This window comes from Schistocerca serialis, chromosome 6, assembly GCF_023864345.2.
Source record: "Schistocerca serialis cubense isolate TAMUIC-IGC-003099 chromosome 6, iqSchSeri2.2, whole genome shotgun sequence".
Taxonomy (NCBI): Eukaryota; Metazoa; Arthropoda; class Insecta; order Orthoptera; family Acrididae; genus Schistocerca; species Schistocerca serialis.
The window spans coordinates 524,500,468-524,521,399 of NC_064643.1; the positions used below are offsets into that span (position 1 = coordinate 524,500,468).

At 44.8% G+C, this 20,932-nt stretch overlaps 1 protein-coding gene across 4 annotated transcripts in view; it reads right to left on the bottom strand.

The window, feature by feature from the left end:
• Positions 1-20,932, bottom strand: part of LOC126483880 (ctenidin-1-like) — a 616,668-nt gene that overhangs the window by 177,226 nt on the left and 418,510 nt on the right. The window contains exons 2-3 of one of the 4 annotated variants that reach the window (XM_050107133.1): positions 13,008-13,181; positions 1,923-2,514 (exon numbers count right to left, since the gene is read on the bottom strand). The exons of 2 other annotated variants lie outside the window; for them this stretch is intronic. In XM_050107133.1, coding sequence (XP_049963090.1) covers positions 2,221-2,514; positions 13,008-13,181 — 468 coding nt within the window. In that variant the 3' untranslated portion in view covers positions 1,923-2,220. Of the gene's footprint in view, positions 1-1,922; positions 2,515-13,007; positions 13,182-20,932 lie in introns of those variants that run through there. One more of the 4 variants, XM_050107134.1, reaches the window with a different exon arrangement.

The following is a 20,932-nucleotide window of genomic DNA, read 5'->3' on the forward strand; positions in this document are numbered from 1 at the left end:
CGAGATCAGCGGCTTTTGCGTAGAGTTGTCAGTGCTAACACACAAGCAACACTCCGCAGAAATCAATGTGAGACGTACGACGAACATAGACTTTAGGACAGTACGACGAAATCTGGCGTTAATGGGCTATGGTAGCAGACCACCGACTCTAAGAGCCCTTGATAACAGCATGACATCGCCTGCACTGTCTCTCCTAGGCTCGTGATCACACCGTTTGAACCCTAGACGACTGGATAACCGTGACCTGGTCAGGTGAATCCCGATTTCAGTTGGTAAGAGGTGATGGTCTTCTTAGAGTGTGGCGCAGACCCCACGAAGCCATGGACTTAAATTGTCAACAAGGCACTGTGCGAGCTGGTGGTGGCTACATATTGGTGTGGGCTGTGTTTACATGAAATGGACTGGTGTAATATTTCTGGCTTAGTCAGGCATTATACTAGGTTCCAAGAAGCTGTTCCCAGAGCAATGGAGATGCAAGAAGTATATAGATGACGAAATGTGGTGTGAGGTACCTGTGACAGATGTTAGATTCGGTAGCATTCCCGTGAGAAATACTGCCTGCATAATGCTACTGCTCCGTGATTGGCTGCTATGTCCAGAGCAAGGGCGCCAAAATGTTAAAGTATAGTTATTATTATTAGTTAAACTACTCATTGGAATGACTTCACTTTTTAATATAAAAATCTCTCAACAGCTGACTATCAATCAGTCATTTTAGAATTATTAAAAACCATTTAAATGAAAAACAGAAGACTGACGAAATTGCAGACGAAGCACTTCGGAAGCGTTCGGGTCACTCCTTTTCTGGAATGGCGCGCGAAGTGTTTCGGGCTTTTCGTCACTCTGGATTAGGCAGTCGAGAAGAACAGACACGCTGTCTGTCGTAGGATGTGTTTCCAATTTTTATTTTAGTTTCTGTTCGTCACTCTGGATTAGGCAGTCGAGAAGAACAGACATGTTGTCTGTCGTAGGATGTGTTTCCAATTTTTAATGAAGTTCCTGTTCGTCACTCTGAATTAGGCAGTCAAGATGTACAGTCATGTTGTCCGTGGCAGGATGTGTTTGCCAGTATTCAGTAAAAAAAGATTCACTCCGGTAGTCATGAGGCACAGATACGCGCCACAAATAGTGTAAAGATACATTTTCGTCAACATTGTGTTTCATCATGTACTTTGCTGTATCAGAAGGTGTTGTATTAAGATAATGTGTCTTCTCGTGTGGCTATATTAAAATACGCGAGTGGCATCCCAAAGAAGTGATACATTATTTCAGAACAGAACCTCGCTAAAAGTCAGTTTCAGCCTCAAGATACTGAACCTACAACCTGCGTGCTGTTTTCTGCTCTGGGGACATCAAGTTAAAGACAGCAGGTTAGTGAACTATAACAGAACCTTCGTATTCCACACAGTGCAGTGGAAACAACTAGGCGCCTCACGTGTACTGCATGCACAGAACAAATGTGCTCAGTGACACGTCATCTGCAGTAATGCAGACGAGGTAAAGGAGGATGATCGTTATTAACACCAACAGTCAATTTATTCTTCCTTTCTTGCCGTACTGGGTCCTCTACATTTTAGGCTACTTGGAGTTACAGCCATGAAATTTTTATGGATGACAATGCACCATATCACGAGGCCACAATTCTGCGGTATTGGTTTGAAGAACCTTCTGCACAATTCGCACGTCACGTATCTCATAGAATATTTAAGGGACATAATCGAGAGATCAGTTCGTGCACAAAATCCGGCAGCGGCAACACTTCTGCAATTTTGTCACCTCATGGTATTCATTATAACTGGCATGCAGTTGTTGAGGGAAATGTGGAAACGGTGAAGTGTGAATATATAAATCAAAGAAATTCAACAAACTGTTTGCAGCACTTTCTGCTCATTTATTTACTAGAAAACATATATTACCTCCAGCACCCTGCCTTTAAATACAAACACAAACTCAATCTCTCCACAGATACCTTATCTGCCCCAATCACTCGTTACAGACAGACATTAGAGAAGGGCAGGGATTTACTGAGAAGAGGTGTTTGTACTAAGTAATACATACAAATGCGAGCTATAGCGAAGTATTGCCGTAGACATTAAGCACAAACTGGACGGGACGACACTGAGTTGCCTGGTACATAGGCGTATCGAGACTGGCCGTGGCGGGAGAGGCTGCGACGGCGCGTGTCACAGCGCTAGGCGGTGAGCGGAGCGGCGGGTCGGCCTACTTGCGACCGGGGGGCAGGTAGACGCCTCCGGGGGCCTGGGGGCCGGCGCCGCCTCCGGGCCGCTGGCCGCCCCCGAGGGAGGCGCCGCCGGGGCTGCCGCCGTCGTACTGCACGTCGGCCACGAAGCCGGTGGCGTCGCTGGCAGAGTAGCGCACGATCTGGTTGCGGCCGTCGGGCAGCAGCACCTGGAACTGGCCCGTCACCGTCTGCCCGTCGCTGCTCTCCTGCTGGCTGTAGTCGTTGCCGCTCTCCGGGTCGCGAACCTCGTACTGGAAGTTGTACGGCTGCGGCTGCAACGTACCAAGCACAGCGGTTGCTAACGGCTACTGAACCTCAAGAGCAGCAACCAGTATGAGCAACTTAGAATTAGATATCCTCGGAATAGTGAAGAAACTCAAATCACTAGTAAAAGCGTGTCTTCCAGCACATATTGCACACCAATTAGGTTCCTTTCAGAGTATGCTAATGCTGCTCAACAACCATACAGGGTGGTCCATTGTTCGTGACCGGGCTAAATATCTCACGAAATAAGTATCAAACGAAAAAACTACAAAGAACGAAACTCGTCTAGCTTGAAGGGGGAAACCAGATGGCGCTATGGTTGGCTCGCTAGATGGCGCTGCCATAGGTCAAACGGATATCAATTGCGTTTTTTTTTTTTTACATAGAAACCCCATTTTTATTACGTATTTGTGTAGTACGTAAAGAAATCTGAGGACCACTGTAAAGTTTGGAAGGTAGGAGACGAGGTACTGGAAGAAGTAGAGCTGTGAGGACGGGACGTCAGTCGTGCTTGGGTAGCTCAGTTTGTAGAGCACTTGCCCGCGAAAGGCAAAGGTCCCGAGTTCGAGTCTCGGTCCGGCACACAGTTTTGATCTGCTAGGAAGTTTCATATCAGCGCACATTCTGCTGCAGAGTGAAAATCTCATTCTGGACCTATATTGTGTTAGAACATATGAATTAACTCGAAGAGAACGGCATATTGACACATAGTCAACACGGATTTACTAAACACAACTACGTCTTTACTCACACAAAGTGTCGAGTCGTATAGACAAAGAATTTGAAACTGATTCCGTATTTCTGGATTTCCAGAAGGCTTTTAACACCGTACGTCACAAGGAGCTTGTAATCAAATTGCTTGCTTAGGGGGAATACTGTCTCAGTTATGCGAATGGATTCGTGATTTTCTGTAAGAGAGGTCACAGTTCGTAGTAACTGACTGAAAGTGATCGAGTAAAACAGAAGTGATTTCTGGTGTTCCCCAGCATAATGTTAGAGGCCCTCTGCTGTTCCTCATCTAAAGGGTGTTACAAAAAGGTACGGCAAAACTTTCAGGAAACATTCCTCACACACAAAGAAAGAAAATATGTTATGTGGACATCTGTCCGGAAACGCTTACTTTCCATGTTAGAGTTCATTCTATTACTTCTCTTCAAATCACATTGATTATGGAATGGAAACACACAGCAACAGAACGTACCAGCGTGGGTTCAAACACTTTGTTACAGGAAATGTTCAAAATGTCCTCCGTTAGCGAGGATACTTGCATCCACCCTCCGTCGCATGGAATCCCTGATGCGCTGATGCAGCCCTGGAGAATGGCGTATTGTATCACAGCCGTCCACAATACGAGCACGAAGAGTCTCTACATTTGGTATCGGGGTTGCGTAGACAAGAGCTTTCAAATGCCCCCATAAGTGAAAGTCGAGAGGGTTGAGGTCAGGAGAGCGTGGAGGCCACGGAATTGGTCCGCGTCTACCAATACATCGGTCACCGAATCTGTTGTTGAGAAGCGTACGAACACTTCGACTGAAATGTGCAGGAGCTCCATCGTGCATGAACCACATGTTGTGTCGTACTTGTAAAGGCACATGTTCTAGCAGCACAGGTAGAGTATCCCGTACGAAATCGTGATAACGTGCTCCATTGAGCGCAGGTGGAAGAACATGGGGCCCAATCGAGACATCACCAACAATGCCTGCCCAAACGTTCACAGAAAATCTGTGTTGAGGACGTGATTGCACAATTGCGTGGGGATTCTCGTCAGCCCACTTATGTTGATTGTGAAAATTTACAATTTGATCAGTACATACTAACGAAACTAAAATGAGCTCTCACATGGAAAGTAAGCGTTTCCAGACACATGTCAACGTAACATCTTTTCTTTATTTGTGTGTGAGGAATATTTCCTGAAAGTTTGGCCGTACCTTTTTGTAAAACCCTGTATATAAACGATTTAGGCAACAATCTGAGCAGCCGTCCTACGTTGTTTGCGGAAGAAACTGTGGTTCATCGTCTAGTAAAGCGCCAGAAGATGAAAACCAATTGCAAAAAGCCTTAGATAAGATATTCATATGGTGCGAAGATACGCAAGTGTGAGGTCATCCACATGAGTGCTAAAAGGAATCCGTTAAACTTCAGTTACACGATAAATCAATCAAAGCCGAAGGCTGTAAATTAAACGAAATACCTAGGAATTACAATTACGAACAACTTTAATTGGAAAGAACACAGAAAATTTTTTGTTTGTGTGTGGGCGGGGAGTGGGGGTTGAGGCGAACCGAAGACTGAGTTTTATTGGCAGAACACTTAGAAAATGGAACAGATCTACTAAAGAGGCTGCCTACATACGCTTTTCCGTCCTCTTGGATTACTGATGCGTGGTGTGGAATCCTTACCAGATGGGATTAACAGAGTGCATCAAGAAAATTCAAAGAAGGGCAGCACGTTTTGTATTATCGCGAAATAGGGGGACAACGTGTCAGGTACATGATACAGGATTTCGGGTGGACATAATTAAATCAAAGGCGTTCCCCTTTGCAGCGGGGACCTTGTTACGAAATTTCAGTCACAAACTTTCTCCTCCGTATGCAAAAATATTTTGTTGACTCCTCAGCTCACACAACGCTAGATCCAAGGGACAAGTGAGGACTTCATCGAAAAGTTCGCTTTTCAGATACGTATATTTCGAATAACGAAGACAGTGTATCGTACTGAAATCAGTGGTAGCTCGTAAACACGCTTTTCCGTTTGCAAATCTATGTTCACTGCAACATTGTAGCTGCTAAAATCGAATACCTTCACAAGTGTCAGTATTCGCTGCTATTTACAACATATCCCCCACATTTACCAAGGTCGCTACCCAAGTTCAGTACTCAGCGTAATTGGCTGCTGTACGGACGAACCAGGTTCAAGTTCCTATACTACACTCAGTTTCTTGAGGCCAACCGAGCAGTTATTTGATTGAGAAGTAGCTGCTCCATGGTCAAGAAAGTCGAGAACAGCCAGGAGGCAGTGCGCTGATCCAGTGCCTTTCCATACCGCAGAGGAAGACACGGCGATCGGTCGGTCCCAATTGGCCCGTCTGGGCCAGAACAAGGAACTTCTGTATATTCATTAATGCCCTTTACAGTGGCTGGCAAGAGGTATCTCGTACCAATATCAACGAATTTCTACCTTACTCCTCGTACTGAGCGAGTCATAAAAGTCGCTTTTGTTTTATTATTATTCCAGTCTTGGATCACTATGTTTATTTGTTATCGGGTTATTAATTTCGGTCGATACTAACCATCCTCAGACCGAAATTAATAACCTGATTACAAATAATCATTGTGAACCAAGACAAGAATTATAATAAAACAAATATTTTACTGTATCGCTTAAAACTTTTTCGTGACTATATCACAGATTGTGAAAATAACTCTGTATATGCTTATGTGAGTGCAGCATTTTCCTTCTCTTATCCTCATGGTCCCCACGCAAGATATACGATGACAGGAGCAGAGTTGTCGTCCAGTATTGCTGGAATACCGGTCGCCTATATATACCTATCAGAAAAACGTCGCCTTTCGTCCTAAGATACCAGATACCCTGAGTTTTTGTGTTACTCTTTCGTATAACCGAGACAGACCCGTTATGGTGCTATCTGCGCGACTCAGAATTCGTTCAGTTTCCACTCTTATGCCTATGTGGTGCGTACCTTCTCCAAAGCTGGGATGCTTGTCTGGAATTGCTCGCACTATCTTTTACATGGTGTATCTTTTACAGATGCTGTGTGCTTTCCCGAAAACCCTTCCAACAAGTCTGAGTGTTTCATTCTGATGTTCTGGTAGTGATTTACTTCTTCCACCCACATGATATCCCTTCTCAGCATTACCCCTAAATACTTACAGCATGTGGCGAGCTTCAGGTCATCATAACCATACTTGGAATCGAGTAACACCGGGTTATTCGTCTTTATTATAGGCTTTACCTTGCGTATATCCAAATTTAAGGAGGTTTCTCTTTCGTTATGTGGAAAATAAACGTTGCAGAAATCGTTCGCATTTCCCTACGGTCGTTCAACGACGATATATTCCTGAAGAGCAGAGCATCATCAGCGAAGATGGGTCTGACAATAAGAGCTTATTAGTGTAAAACTTCGTGTAACTGACAGCACGTTTCCAGCTAGCCATTAATACTCCAGTACCATGAAGGCAGAATGGAACAATGTCAAAGTAGGATGAAGTGTACAACATGCTTCAATATGCGTATGCAAAAGATTAGCACTTCAGCAATCAATGGTAAGTATGAATGGCACAATCTGTATTCTGTATTTAAGGAAAGACAAGGAAGCGGGTATCTCATTCAGAAATCGCATTTGAATATTGTCCTTATAATAACGAAACGTTACCACCACCACATGCTGGAATTATAACAGCGGCGAAATCGTGGTGAAGAGACTGCGGTTTATAGCGATACTGCTGCTCACCTTAGTCGATACCCCAAGACTCGAATATGGAATCAATGGTTTCTGGAGGCTGATGTTTTTGAACGAGATACAGGATTTCAACTGTCCTGCGCGAATAGGGGAGTAGCACCCAAGAGGACTAACATATTGTTCGGTCAGATATGCAGGACCGTTCAGCCACGTCACATACTTTCAGCCAGGGAATGAGCTTGATTGCAGGAAGACAGATATCCGCACAGACAGTACGAGGATATTTACAGCGCTACTGATTGTCAGTACAGAGATAATTGAATCAGCATCCCTTGGAGCAACAGCAGAGAGAGATGCGACGATAATAGTGAGCCCAACAACACTGCACACAGGAGCGGCACAACGTCGTCTTTTCAGACGAGACTCAGTTCCAGGTACGCCATCACGCCGGACGTATTCGTGTTTGCGGGCTCCAGGGATAGTGAAGCTTTCCACATTAAATTCGTCGCCGTCATACGGGCCCAGCCTCTAGTGTTATGGCATGGGGTATTATTCGGTATACAACAGGTTCATATCCAGTCCTTATAGCCACTAATATGGACAGCAGGCGTGACATTTTAAAGTCGGTAGCTGTGCCCTATCCTGCCGTCGTCACCTACCTCGATGCAGAGGATGTTCATCTGTTGCCCCTGTCAGTAGCACGTTCTCGAGATCTCGCATTTACTGAAAGCATCTGATCACGAGTCGCCATCCACTATGACTGATGAACTCTGGAATTTAGATGACGCAGCATGGAATGACGTTCCCGTTTCCGTCATCGAGCTCAGCTCGACTCGATGCCCATTCAGGTTGTAGCTGTTTTGCTACCAGAGGAGACAACGCCGTCTATTAAATTTCGTCCCTTGCATACTGTCAGGTCACCTACTATTATATTATTCCTGCTCTGCTGTACAGACACAGTAAGTAAATTTTCGTCAATTGTTATCGTTTCTGATGTTGCGATTTAATAACCCGCCAGTATAAAAGCATTTGACCGTCCACCAATTTGAGAATCTGTACTTCTTTTTTAATTTATAGGCTTTCGGGATGTGCCCATATAGCCAGCTGGATAGTGTTATGTCAGTTAGGACGATACGAACGTAAAGACAACACAACACACAGTCCGGGAGGGGAACAAATCTCCGACTTCGCTGGTAATCGAACACAGGTCCCTTTGGTTTGCAATCCACCGCGCTGACTGCACGGCTATCGAGACAATGAGCAAAGAGGAGGAGTTTCCGGTGTTCCACGGGAAGTAGGCCGCCTCAGAGCTGGGTTGGCGGCGCATTGCTCACGAAGGGACGCGACCCGCGGCGGTGATTGTGACTGTCGACGCCTGGTGACTCAGGGCGAAAGCGATCCGACCTTTGGCTCGCGTCGCATCCTCCCGGTGGCGGAACATCCCGCGCGAGTGATCGGCTGCTCAGCGCAACCCCGCCTGTCGGATCCTCAGGAACAATGTTATCTGATGAGGCCCGCTTCCCAGAGGGTCCGCGCTGGCCCAACGCAGCGGCCGCCATGACATTTCTGGTGTTTGATCAGCCGGCCAGGTGAAAGGTGCTGAATGGCCTCTGCAGACCTCGTTGCGTACGCCTTTTGCTAGCTATTCGTTACGCCTGACAATAGTGTAAGAGTAATCCGCCCTTCAGAGTCTCACGGAACTTAGCCGCTACTGTCTAGACAAGAGGCAGAGAGTGGGTAGAAATCGTGCTTGCTACCGTACTGCGATCAAGCTGGACACTCCGCCCCGCTGGAGGCGATCGTACCGTAGTAATTAGTCTGTCTTATCGTAGTGAGTGTTGTGAAGTTAGTCTTGAAGATAGTGAACAAATTCTACAGGACGAATATAGTCCTACAGCTGCCATGCAGGATTTATTTACTACCTACACATCTGACGAATTACATTAAGTTCCTTGAATAATCTTGTATGGGAATGTAGAAAGGAAATCTAATGTTTATTCTAAAATCATTGTGTCCAGGGCAGCAGAATCAGTCTCGAAATTCGACGGGAAGCTGAGTAGTTAGTTGTTTATGAGACCTTGAAATGAAACAATTAAGACACGAAAAATCAACCGCTTCGAATGAACTATCATGGCTACATAAATACCGACAGAACTTACACTACCTTCTCCTCATTCTGGCTCTCCAAGGGAATTTATTTTGGGGGAATTATCCAAAAATGGATCAAATTCACGTACCTCGAATGCAGTTAAAGCAACTGAGAATCTTTCTTATATCAGTGAAGTAAATTATCTTTATTATAGTGTTTGCTCTAAATACGAGTTCCACGTTATCCATATCTGGAATAGACCCACATAATGATGATAAACTTTACTCAGATGGGTTCTGAAGTACACTGCATATCTCAAAATGGGGCTTAGAGTGGTCACATGTCTGCTAGACACCAGTTAAAGATATTCTATATGATTTACATCAGTGCCATACTGTAAGCGCTTTCATTCATGGCAAAATGGTATCAGCATCGCTGCCAAAAGACTGATTTGTAATCTTTATCATATTTTTAGGCTTTAGTGTTCGACGAAGATGCGCAACAACGCTTTAAAACAAAAATTTTTGGTGTAGAAACGAATGCCTCATTACTAACAGGGAACTTTGACTATCAGTTAATGAAAATGTCAAGTCACACGTCAGACGCCACTGTCAGATTTGAATAAGTAAACACCATTTGCAAAATTCTGTTCGACATCGTCATCTGGAGGTCGGGAGGTAATTGCCTCGCAGAGAGGGAGGGTTCATCCCGGTTCTACCAAGTGGTTTAGTTTGGTTTGAGGCCTTGGATGCCGCCCACTGCGCATTGTGAGGACAACCGGGGAATAGCTTGAAGAACAAATAGCGGCTTCGGATTGAGAAAATCAAAATTAAGGGCCGGGAGAGTGACGCAGTGACCACATACTCGTCCACATACGAAACCTCAGTATGTGTTTATTATCTATGTGCAGCATAGCGGTTTTATTCTCATGTTTTGGATAAGGTTTAGATCGTCTTTTGGTACCACATAAAGCACAAATACTGCTGCGTTGAAGTTTAGGATAAACGTCATTTTTTCATCATACTCAACAGTAATACAGTTCGCTATACTGTGAAGACAGCGTATTTATCAACACTGACGTAGCAGCTGAGCGGCATAAATTTGGCTCGAACCTGCACAACTGCGAAGAACAGTGGATACTGGAGGTATCTGCAAACGAAAAGTGAAACGAGATAATTTCTCAAACGAAATTGAAGCCAGGTCGACATTCCGAGAGCAAGTCTGTAGCGCAAAGATGAACCTGGTGATAGAAGGGTACTACTCGGCAAAGTGAACTGAAGACCCGGTCAGGATGACAGTACCATCGAAGAGTGAGAGGAGGTAAAAATGGTATATACCCCAGTATTCTTGCAAGTGGAGCGCTGTTAACTTGCTCCATGTCTGTGCGGCCAATGCCATGCATACAGCAACGACTAAGCAGTGACCGGTATTTTTGTATAACAGTAGTCATCGCACACTATCACTCTGACATTTATTCCCGGTATATTGTGTATAAATCCATGCCTAGTCTCAAGAAACCATGATGGCTTTAGTTCTGAAGCCTCATTTTATTATAGAAATCTATTGCAGTGCGCATTTTTGATATTTTGTCGTCTCGTTCACATAGGACTCTGGCATCTTTTAAAAACAGATCTCGAAGCAGAACATTTTACCGAGACAAAAAAGTACAAAGTTTTTTGCAAAATTGGTATTGCTTTTCGTCGTTTGCAATGTAGCAGAATTAACTGTCAAATAACCCATTTAACCATATCTTAATGGGATGCTTGTGTAGACTTTGCTTTTTCTTCTTTCGTGATAGTAGCTTGAGCTCCATTCCACTGAGAATGTTGTGCTTCTTTCTGTGATTTGCGTACTGTTGACAAACTCACCTGAAACATGTTGCTCGCCCATCCCGGTACCTTTTCCATGAGTACTGCCCCCCCCCCTACCCCCACCCCCAACCCTTCCTCCTCATCGTCAATAAATTCAATGAGGAATCGCGGCTACCAACGAAGGCATTTTCCTCGATCACTTTCCGTGGCCTCTACTTTATACAGGTGGGTGGCTCCACCTCTTCACGTGGTCAAATTAGTTCTCGCTACCGCCGTTATTTGAACCTATCACCTACCTTATTCGAAAAAAGCATCGGTGTAAGCACCTCTGCTTGCTCTACTACATCCAGTCTCGAAAATCTGGATTGAAAGCTTTACCTCTTTGTAGCTTTGTCACTAAAGCAGAGAGAGTAAATCTGTCCTACGTTTCTGTTTTTCCCCATTACATCACTGTTGAAAGCTATACATTTTCCGAAATTCTGGCTTTTAACTCGTGTCTATACTTTTTTTATCTGTTACAATAATGGCAAAAAAGATGACAGAATAGCTTGTGACCACTCCTTTAGGAAATAACAAACGAAGGAACGGATTTCGTCAGACAGCCATCATTAGCTGCCCGACTTCGATTTGTGTGCCTCGGTGAAAAATTGGTCAAGTGTCAAGAAGCCTTCCAACTAGCTCAGAGTTCAATCTCTGACAGTGCTCATACTTTTCGCATCACTTGCACCTCTGGCAAAGATTTGCTTACGTGGGAAATGCCCGTCTGCATCTTATGGCAAATGGTTCAAATGGCTCTGAGCACTATGGGACTTAACAGCTGTGGTCATCAGTCCCCTAGAACTTAGAACTACTTAAACCTAACCAACCTAAGGACATCACACACATCCATGCCCGAGGCAGGATTCGAACCTGCGACCGTAGCAGTCGCGCGGCTCCGGACTGCGCGCCTAGAACCGCGAGACCACCGCGGCCGGCGTCTGCATCTTAGTCACTCTTGCCATCTTTCTGTAACTCTATGGGTAAATCAGGTGATTGATCGGAGGGAGGCAGGAATGTATCATTTCCAACAGCACCATTCCTAGTAAAGTGCTGTGGAGTTCAGTCTAACTTCCGGGTTGAGGACAGCTTTACTGTGCTTCTAATTCACAATCTACAACAGTCTTCACGAGTGAAAACCACGGGTAATATACTACCATTGACTGTTTTTTCCCGTTATTACATGTCAACACATCGAAATAACTGCCTGTACCAATTTGTGAGGATGTGGAATGGAAAGTTCACATACGCTCTGTTGTAGGTAATTGGAGTGACATACGATGTTGGGCAAATAAAATTACTCTACAAAGGCGATGACTTACAAAACAGTCGTGCTACCCACCCTAAAATATTGCTTAAGGTAGTGGGCCCTACACCAAATAGCACTGACACGGAATATTGTACGTATACAAAGAAGAACAATAATAATGGTCAGTTTTGTTTTGTCGAGTAACATATAAATGTCATTTGCTAAAGGGTTCTTACACAAACCTTTTCATTTGAAATGCACCCTCTTTGCGCGTCCCGTATCTGAGGTCAATAACCGAAGACTATGCGGTGGCTGTTAACTCGCACGTAGACAGTTCGAATACTGAATGTGGTCGTGGTTCTGAAAGGAATGCCCACCATCAATATTTGATCGACATAAGGAGCAGAGGTGACAGCGTAGACTTCTTGATCTACAGACATCACCCCAATTTCCTGGCCGAAATTCGAAACCTCTCCAACGTGTCTCAGGAAGTGAGGTATAAGGCAAGTGCTGATACCTGTGCCGGACTTGGATGCTAAGCCTGGTGGCCACGCTTTTGCCATTACAGAGGAGTCTACTGTGTACCAGCACCAGGTCTTACCCTCTCCCTTCTCTCGTCATCATACAACCCAAACGCCACCTCACACTATAAGCACACCCATTAGTTACATATACTCAAGGGATGCATTTGAGAGACAATTCTCGTGAAGAGGAACCATTGGAGGAAGGAAAACCTTCCCAATAACGGAGTTGAACAACAACTCGAAACCTCCCAGCTGACAATGCCACGGCGCTCTTCGTTCCTTTCCTTTCTCTTCCCGAGCTAGGTCGTCTGAAAGTCTTCGGTTGGTGGACAAGTAGCGTTTCTGCCGAGGTACGTGGCAGCGAGTACTCACAGCGCCGTTGTCACCGCCGCTGGGTCCGCCGAAGCCGCCGGCTGGGGGCGCGGCGCCGCCGTAGCCGTTGCCGCCTCCGGTGGTGCTGCCTCGGCTGAAGCCCGTGTTGCCAGAGGGCAGCAGCGCCGCGCGGACCGAGGTAGCCGCCAACAGACAGCACACAGCCAGCGCCACCTGACGCCCAAACAAACAGGTGCTCACTGAGCCGCCGTTGTGCCCCGTGTTTACAGTACGGTAGGCGACGACCTGCAGTGAATACTTCATAATTGTACTGCCTAATTTCCCTATGCGGAAAACACACACACATAGACAGACACTCGCTCATAAACATACAGGGTGTTTCAAAGTATTTGTATCAAATGGCATTAGGAACAACTTCCGTTACAGAGAGAATATTCGCTTGTGTTACCCGGCGACGCTAGGAGTCTTGTCGTAGCATTCAACGGCCCTTTGTCGATGGTATATCACCAAACTAGCAGAGTATACTAAAGAAGTGTGCTGAATCTGCATACTACCTACCCAGCAAATTGGTAATCTCCAACAAGAAAACCTTAAGAATGGGTGTCTCTAATGGGAGTGCTATAAGCAACACAAACTGCACATGAACACTGCAGGCTGCCTACATCCTGCCACCTCTCAGGGGCATAACCAATTCTAAAAGACTCTTTGGATCGCTGCAAAGCATCAACAAACGTTTTGTCCCTAACAAAAGTTGTTCCCCATGACACGATCTGCCACCCCTAGACGTTTGATTCAATGCCTTGTCCTTCAGTACCAATTGATGATTCACTGTTCTGCAACTGTAGAAATATATAAAACTGAAACACTGTCTATTAGGATTCAGTAACAAGATCGTTTCCGATCAGATACTTTGAGATGATGAGAATATCAGGCAAGAGGCAGGAATGGAGTACTGCATCCTTAGGGCAGGTGACCGAAACAACATCTAGAGAACTATTACACTGTAATAGAAACCAGTGTACAAATGAAACTGGTACTTAACAACTAAGTATTTCGTGATGACTGGGTGTTTTGTGATGTCCTTAGGTTAGTTAGGTTTAAGTAGTTCTAAGTTCTAGGGGATTGATGACCATAGATGTTAAGCCCCATAGTGCTCAGAGACATTTGAACAATTTTTTATTAAGTATTTCACATATCTGTGTGTTTGTGTGTGTGTGTTTCTGTATCTGCATGTGTTTAAGAGACAGAGAGAGAGAGAGAGAGAGAGAGAGAGAGAGAGAGAGAGACAAAGATATGTAAGCGGAGAATGAATCCTTTGTTTTTATTTTTGGATAGGTGTGATTGGGTTGATAACGGAGATATGTATCGAAGCAAATGTATGTTGAGGCTATATGCAACAATGTCCCATCCTCTCTCTGTAGCGCACTGCACGGAGGTATTGCACCTATCTCGTAAAATATGCCTATAGCGTAGTATCCAGGAATGGTTCTTCAGTAATACACCCCAATCATCGATAAAATTCCATAGAAAATACATCTACCAATACCGGGAATCGAACTACTTACATCTATGTGAAGCGCCAATGCTTTGGAGACCAGAACTACGTGTATGCATCGTTGTTCCCCTGCCTAAAACCGCATAACGAAAGAAGGACACAAAGTAGCTCGGTGAGAGTCAGAGACCGCGAACTCAACGATAGAGAACAATGACTATATAAATTATAATTTTCTAACAGGAGTGTCGGAAATTAAAATCTTATGAACAGTACGACCACTTCGAGTATAAAACTTCGCATCAAAGTGGTTATTACACTAAGGTGAGAAGGTCGTGGGATAGCAATATGTGCTTACAAAGATGGCGGTAGTATTGCGTACACAAGGTGTAAAAGGGCAGTGCTTTGGAGGAGCCGTCATTTGTACTCAGATGACGAATGCGAAACGGTTTCCGACGTGATTATAGCCGCACGACGTGTGTTAACAGACTTTGAATGTCAGTTGCCGCTAGATGCATGGGACATTCCATTTCGGAAATCGTTAGGGAATTCAATAGTCCGAGAGCCACAGTGTCAAGAGCGTCCAGAGAATACCAAATTTCAGGCACTACCTCTCACAATGGACAACGCAGTGACCGACGGCCTTCACTTAACGATCGAAAGTAACGTTTGTAGCGTTGTCAGTGCTAACAGACAAGCAACACGGCTTGAAATAACCGCAGAGGTAAATGTTTGTCCTGCGATGAACATATCCGTATTTGATGTTAATGGGGCATGGCAGCAGACGAGCGACTCGAGTGTCCTTGTTAACAGCATGACATCACCTGCAGCGCCATATAGGTCAGAACCTAGACGATGGTCAGGTGAGTCCCGCTTTCAGTTGGTAAAAGCTGATGGTAGGATTCGAGTGTAGCGCAGACCCAGCGAAATCATGAAAGTTGTCAATAAGGCACTGCGCGAGCTGGTTGTGGCTCCATAATGGTGTGGGCTGTGTAAGCGATAATTGACTACAAATTCTTATGTTCGGGTACTTGGAGACCATCTGCAGCCATTCATAGAAGGAATTATTATGGATGACAATGCGCCATATCATCGGGCCACATTTCTTCGCAATTGCTGGACAATTGTGGACAATGTGGACAATGCGAACGAACGATACGGCCACCCACATCGCCCGACATGAATCCCACAAAATCGTGCACCGGCGACACTTTCGTAGTTATGGACAGCAATAGAGGCAGCATGGCTAAATATTTCTGCAGGGGACTTCAAACGACTTATTGAGTCCCTGCCACGCCGAGTTGACGCACTACGCCGGGAAAATGGAGGTCCGATACTCATCCCATGACTTTCGTCACCTAAGCGTATTTACGTCAGAGGAGTGAAATTCTTATCGGAAGAAATAACATTTAAAAGAAGTCAAAAATGTTTTAGATACCTTTAAATCACCAAACGGAAAGTGAGAAGTAAATTGTGTTTACTGCCTCGGTTTTAGCTACCGATATCAAACATGTAATCCGAAAAGGAAATAGTTGCTAAAGGAAATTCTTCTCCTGTACCATTTATCGTGAGTCCTTTGTGTACGTAAAGTAAATGTTCCGCTGTTGTTCATAATGTAAGTGAGAAGTAAATTGTTTTTACTGCCTCGGTTTTAGCTACCGATATCAAACATGTAATCCGAAAAGGAAATAGTTGCTAAAGGAAATTCTTCTCCTGTACCATTTATCGTGAGTCCTTTGTGTACGTAAGGTAAATGTTCCGCTGTTGTTCATAATGTTGTTTCTGTTGGGAGGTCAATGCAAATACCTACAGCAGGCATGAACCCTTTGCGAGTCTTTGTGCATTTCGCTACAGTTTTTTAGCTCTACGACTTCGACACAGATAAAAGCGTCATCCGCTTATAGTTACACTGAGCATTGCTGTGGTGCTTAGTGCGAAGACTGGTTTGAAAATTGTCCTTGATAACCTGTCTTCTGAGAGCCTCTTCATCTCTGGATAGCTACCGTAATCTACGTTCATCTGAGACCACCTACTGAGTTCATCTCTTGGTCTCCCTCTACGGTTTTTGCTCCGCACACTTCCTTCCCTTTTCACATTGCCAATTCGTTGATACCTCAGAATGTGTTCTATCAACCGATTCCTTCATTTAGTTCAAATGGCTCGAAGCACCATGGGACTTAACATCTGAGGTCGTCAGTCCCCTTAGACTTGAACTACTCAAACCTAACTAACCTAAGGACATCACACACAGCCATGCCCGAGGCAGGATTCGAACCTGCGACCGCAGCAGCAGCGCCGTTCCAGATTGAAGCACCTAGAACCGCTTGGCCACACCGACCGGCCATCATTTAGTCAACTTGTGCTATAAATTACACTTTTTCCGTGTCTGCTCGGTACTTCCTCATTTGTTATTCGATCTACCCATCCAATCTTCAGCATTCTTCTGTCGTGCCACATTCCACAACCTCTGTTCTTTTCTTTTCTGAACTGCTTATCGTCCACGATTCACTCCGTACAAGGCTATACTACAGACAAATACTTTCAGAAAATATTTGCTAAGGCATAAACTTATTTGAAACATTATAAATTCCTCTTTTTCAGAAATAATTTCCTTATCATTGTTCATTAGTTATTTTTTGCCCCAAATACCAAAACTAATATAAAACTTCTAGTTTCTCAAATCCTAATCTAATTCCCACTGCGTCGCTTGTGGTAATTTGTTTACAATCAGTTACCCTTGATTAATTTTGTTAATATTCATTTTATAATCTCTTTTCAAGACTCTACCCCTTTCTGTTCAACTGTTCTTCCAACTTCTCTGCCGTCTCTGATAGAATTAAAAAGCCACTGGCAAATCTTTAAATTTTTATTTCTTCTCCTTGAACTTTACTTTCCTTTACAATTTACTCCTCGGTTTCCTTTACTTTTTGTTCAATGTACAGATTGATTAACATCGTGTATAGGCCACAACCCTGTCTAATTTGTTCGTAACAACGCCTTCCCTATCGTGTCATTCGACTCTTTTAACTGCTGTCTCGTTTCTGTAAAAGTTGTAAATAAACATTGGCTCCTGTATTTTATTTCTGCTAGCTTCAGAATATCAAAGACATTTGTCGTAGGATTGTATCAGCTTTACAATACCCCGTCACGGAATGCATCCTCCTGTGCCAATTCTCTGCGCCGATCGGCAACTTGTTGCCTGTGTAAAAATAATGTCTTAATAGCCAGTGGTTCATGTGAGCAGAGATGAAAATCGGAGGGAGCCAAGTTCGGTTCAAATGGTTCAAATGGCTCTGAGCACTATGCGACTTAACTTCTGAGGTCATCAGTCGCCTAGAACGTAGAACTAATTAAACCTAACTAACCTAAGGACATCACACACATCCATGTCCGAGGCAGGATTCGAACCTGCGACCGTCGCGGTCGCTAGGCTCCAGACTGTAGCGCCTAGAACCTCACGGCCACTCCGGCCGGCGCTAGTTCGGCTTTACGGTCGGTGATCAAAGAGTTCCCATCGGAAAGGCTGCAGGAGCGTCTTCATTGCCCCTGCAGTGTACGGCTGAGAATTGTCATGAAGAAGGAGAAGCACGAGAGCTACGTTGTGTGGGATGTACATGAAATGAGGCGAAATCTCTCACAGATACTATTCTTCTAGGCATCCTTACGTGCTCATTGTGCGCTCAAAACTGAAAAGAGTGACGTGACGCAATGGACGGGCGTACTAGTAACACCGACCAACACATCTATGGAAAGCTTCATTGGATTTTCGCTGCGGTTTCCATTTCGCGATCGATCGGATCTTACTTTCCGAACAGCCGTTGTATAGATCTCTTGGCGTACCTTGAAGCTGCTTGCCTGGCTATTCAGGAACGCGTGCTGTTTTTCTGTTTGCTCGTCACGATTTTAGCTTCAAGCTAAATGACTCCGATAAGCAGCAGCTCTGTTTGTTCCCCTATGGATTCCACCCGCCACACGTTTTAAGTCGCACACTCAAAGAAAACACGCGCTGTTTTCCGAGGCCGGTTTATTTCGAAATGGCCCCTTGCCTTTGTTTACTTCTCCTGCGGCTGGCTCTATCTGCCGGGAGCATTAAGAGAGATGTGTCGCTGCTGTTAGCGGGCCTGCGTCGTGAGCAGCTCCCATGAACACGAGACGGGAGGCGGCCTTGGGCGCGCCTTCCGCTCTTGTGCCAGAGAAAGCCGGTATCCGCGCCCCACACCCCTCGCCTATCAGCGCATTGCGTTACACGCCGGCCCAGTGGAGTCGTCGCCCGTGTCGAATTATTCGTCACTGTCGCCGCAGAGGAGGGCTCAGCACTCGGCAAGTAGGCACCTTACAGCACGTGTTTGTACTCACGACAACTTCTTCCTGACTAGGGAGCACTCGCACCACTGAAAAAGCTAATAGTTGCAGGTTCCTCTCGGGGTCTAGCAGGCAGCCTACTGTGTGAAAACGTAATACGTCCTGTACACTGTAAGTTGACAGTGAATCGAGAGACGCTAGAGCGACCTTCATCTATAACCCCATGATCGATCGTGATCTACACCTACACGTACATTTAATCGGTAAAGAAGTCACCGTATAGTGCGTGACGACCTTCACTTCTGAAAGTAAAGTTTACGTTTCGAAATTTCTCAGCTGTGCCCTTAGTGGTTGAAGCGGAATGTGAGTGTCAACAGAATTTTCAAGGGCGAACACGCCTCTACAGAGAATAAACGGTAACTATGTGGATCATATCACACTGGCAATTTGGAACATTTGCGGCAATGAAGTCGGGAAACAATCTCAAATTCGCCTACAAAACGGTCTAAGCTGCGGCGCATGTGCGCCCTGAGAGGTTTTCACTGTTCTCTCTCTATCTTACGCTACCGGCTTAGTCGACTATTTCGTTAACATTATTAAATGAAATTTTCCCGTTAGGATAAATAATTTTGTAAGCGTTATGAAAAAACCAGTTAAGTTTACAATTACATCGAAGCTTAACCCTTACATGCATAGTAGCTCGTAGTAAGAAAAACAGGAAAACAGAAAGGTTTTTTTAACCTTATACTGTAACAATTTGCAGTTTTTTGAGGTAAAATTAACAGATAAGTCAAGTATAATTTTGTTCGTCACGACTTCACATACCCCACTGTGATACTTTGTCAACAGTTGCGGTATACGCCCTGTTTAGAAGACCGGAGAATAATCGAATTTTTTGCGCCCTAAAATAAAACAAAACAAATAAACAGACAAAATAATCCAATTGACATCCTTTTGCGTGTTCAGTTGTGGGAATCGAAGAGTGTGGGCGTGCCACCTGCACAGGTTTTAGGTCTAGAGCTCGCAGATCGCCCTATTTCGTTGCAGCAATATGTTACAAATTCAAAACAGCGTACTAATGGAAATGCCGTGTGGCTACGGCCTCCCGTCGGTAGGCCATTCGCCTGCTGCAAGTCTTTCAAATTGACGCCACGTCGGAGATTGGGATGAAATGATGATAAGGACAACAGAACATCTAGTCCCTGAGCGGAGAAAATCTCCGACCCAGCCGGGAATCGAGCCCGGGCCGTAAGATATGACATTCCGTCGCGTTGACCACTCAGCTACCAGGGCGGACAGCGGACTAATGTTGCTAGTTGTAATGGAGTTTATTTCTGAAACAGTGTGTCCGTTCACCAACATGTAGAGTCGTAAAAGGAACGCTGATGACGAATTCTTTGAACTGTGTAAATCGGAACCTGCTTTGTGAATGTAAAAAGTTGTATCACAGTGGAGGAAAGCAAGGAGCTGCCCATACAAAATTGGTGGAAAAACTAAAAGTCGAGGCTGACGGCGAAGAGGATGCTGTCGTTACAATATAAACGATTTAGGAAGGCTCACTGAAAATTGAAATATCTCCAGACTACGTTCGCGAGCCGTCGATCTGGTACTACAGTACTGTTGATCTGATTTTCTGCAGGATCAAAGCACTTCTCCCGGGCGAGGAACTATATACACTCGTAGCAAGTAGTCAGCTGGGAAGAGCCTGAGCTTTGCTCTCATTTTCTCCTGAGCGGATACGATTGTTTTCATCTTCATATATTTGAAACTTCCTGGCAGATTAAAACCGTGCGCCGGGTAGAGGCTCGAACTTGGGACCTTTGCCTTTCGCGGGCAAGTGCTCTACCATCAGAGATACCCAAGCACGACTCACATCCCGTCCTCACAGCTTTACTTCTGCCAGTAGCTCGTCTCATACCTTTCAAAATTTACAGAAGCTCTCCTGCGAATCTTACAGAACTAGCATTCCTGAAAGAAAGGATATCTTTTTTCTTTCGATAATTGGTGCGGTAACTGGGAGTAGCTTCAGACACAGTATCACTTGAAAGGAAAAAATTATTACAAATATTTGGTTCAATTCTCAGCTTATTTAACGGATGGCTGTCGCCTTTCTACCTCCTTTCTGGTGCCATTCTCCACACTACTACTCATGTTTCTTCTTACTAGTTTT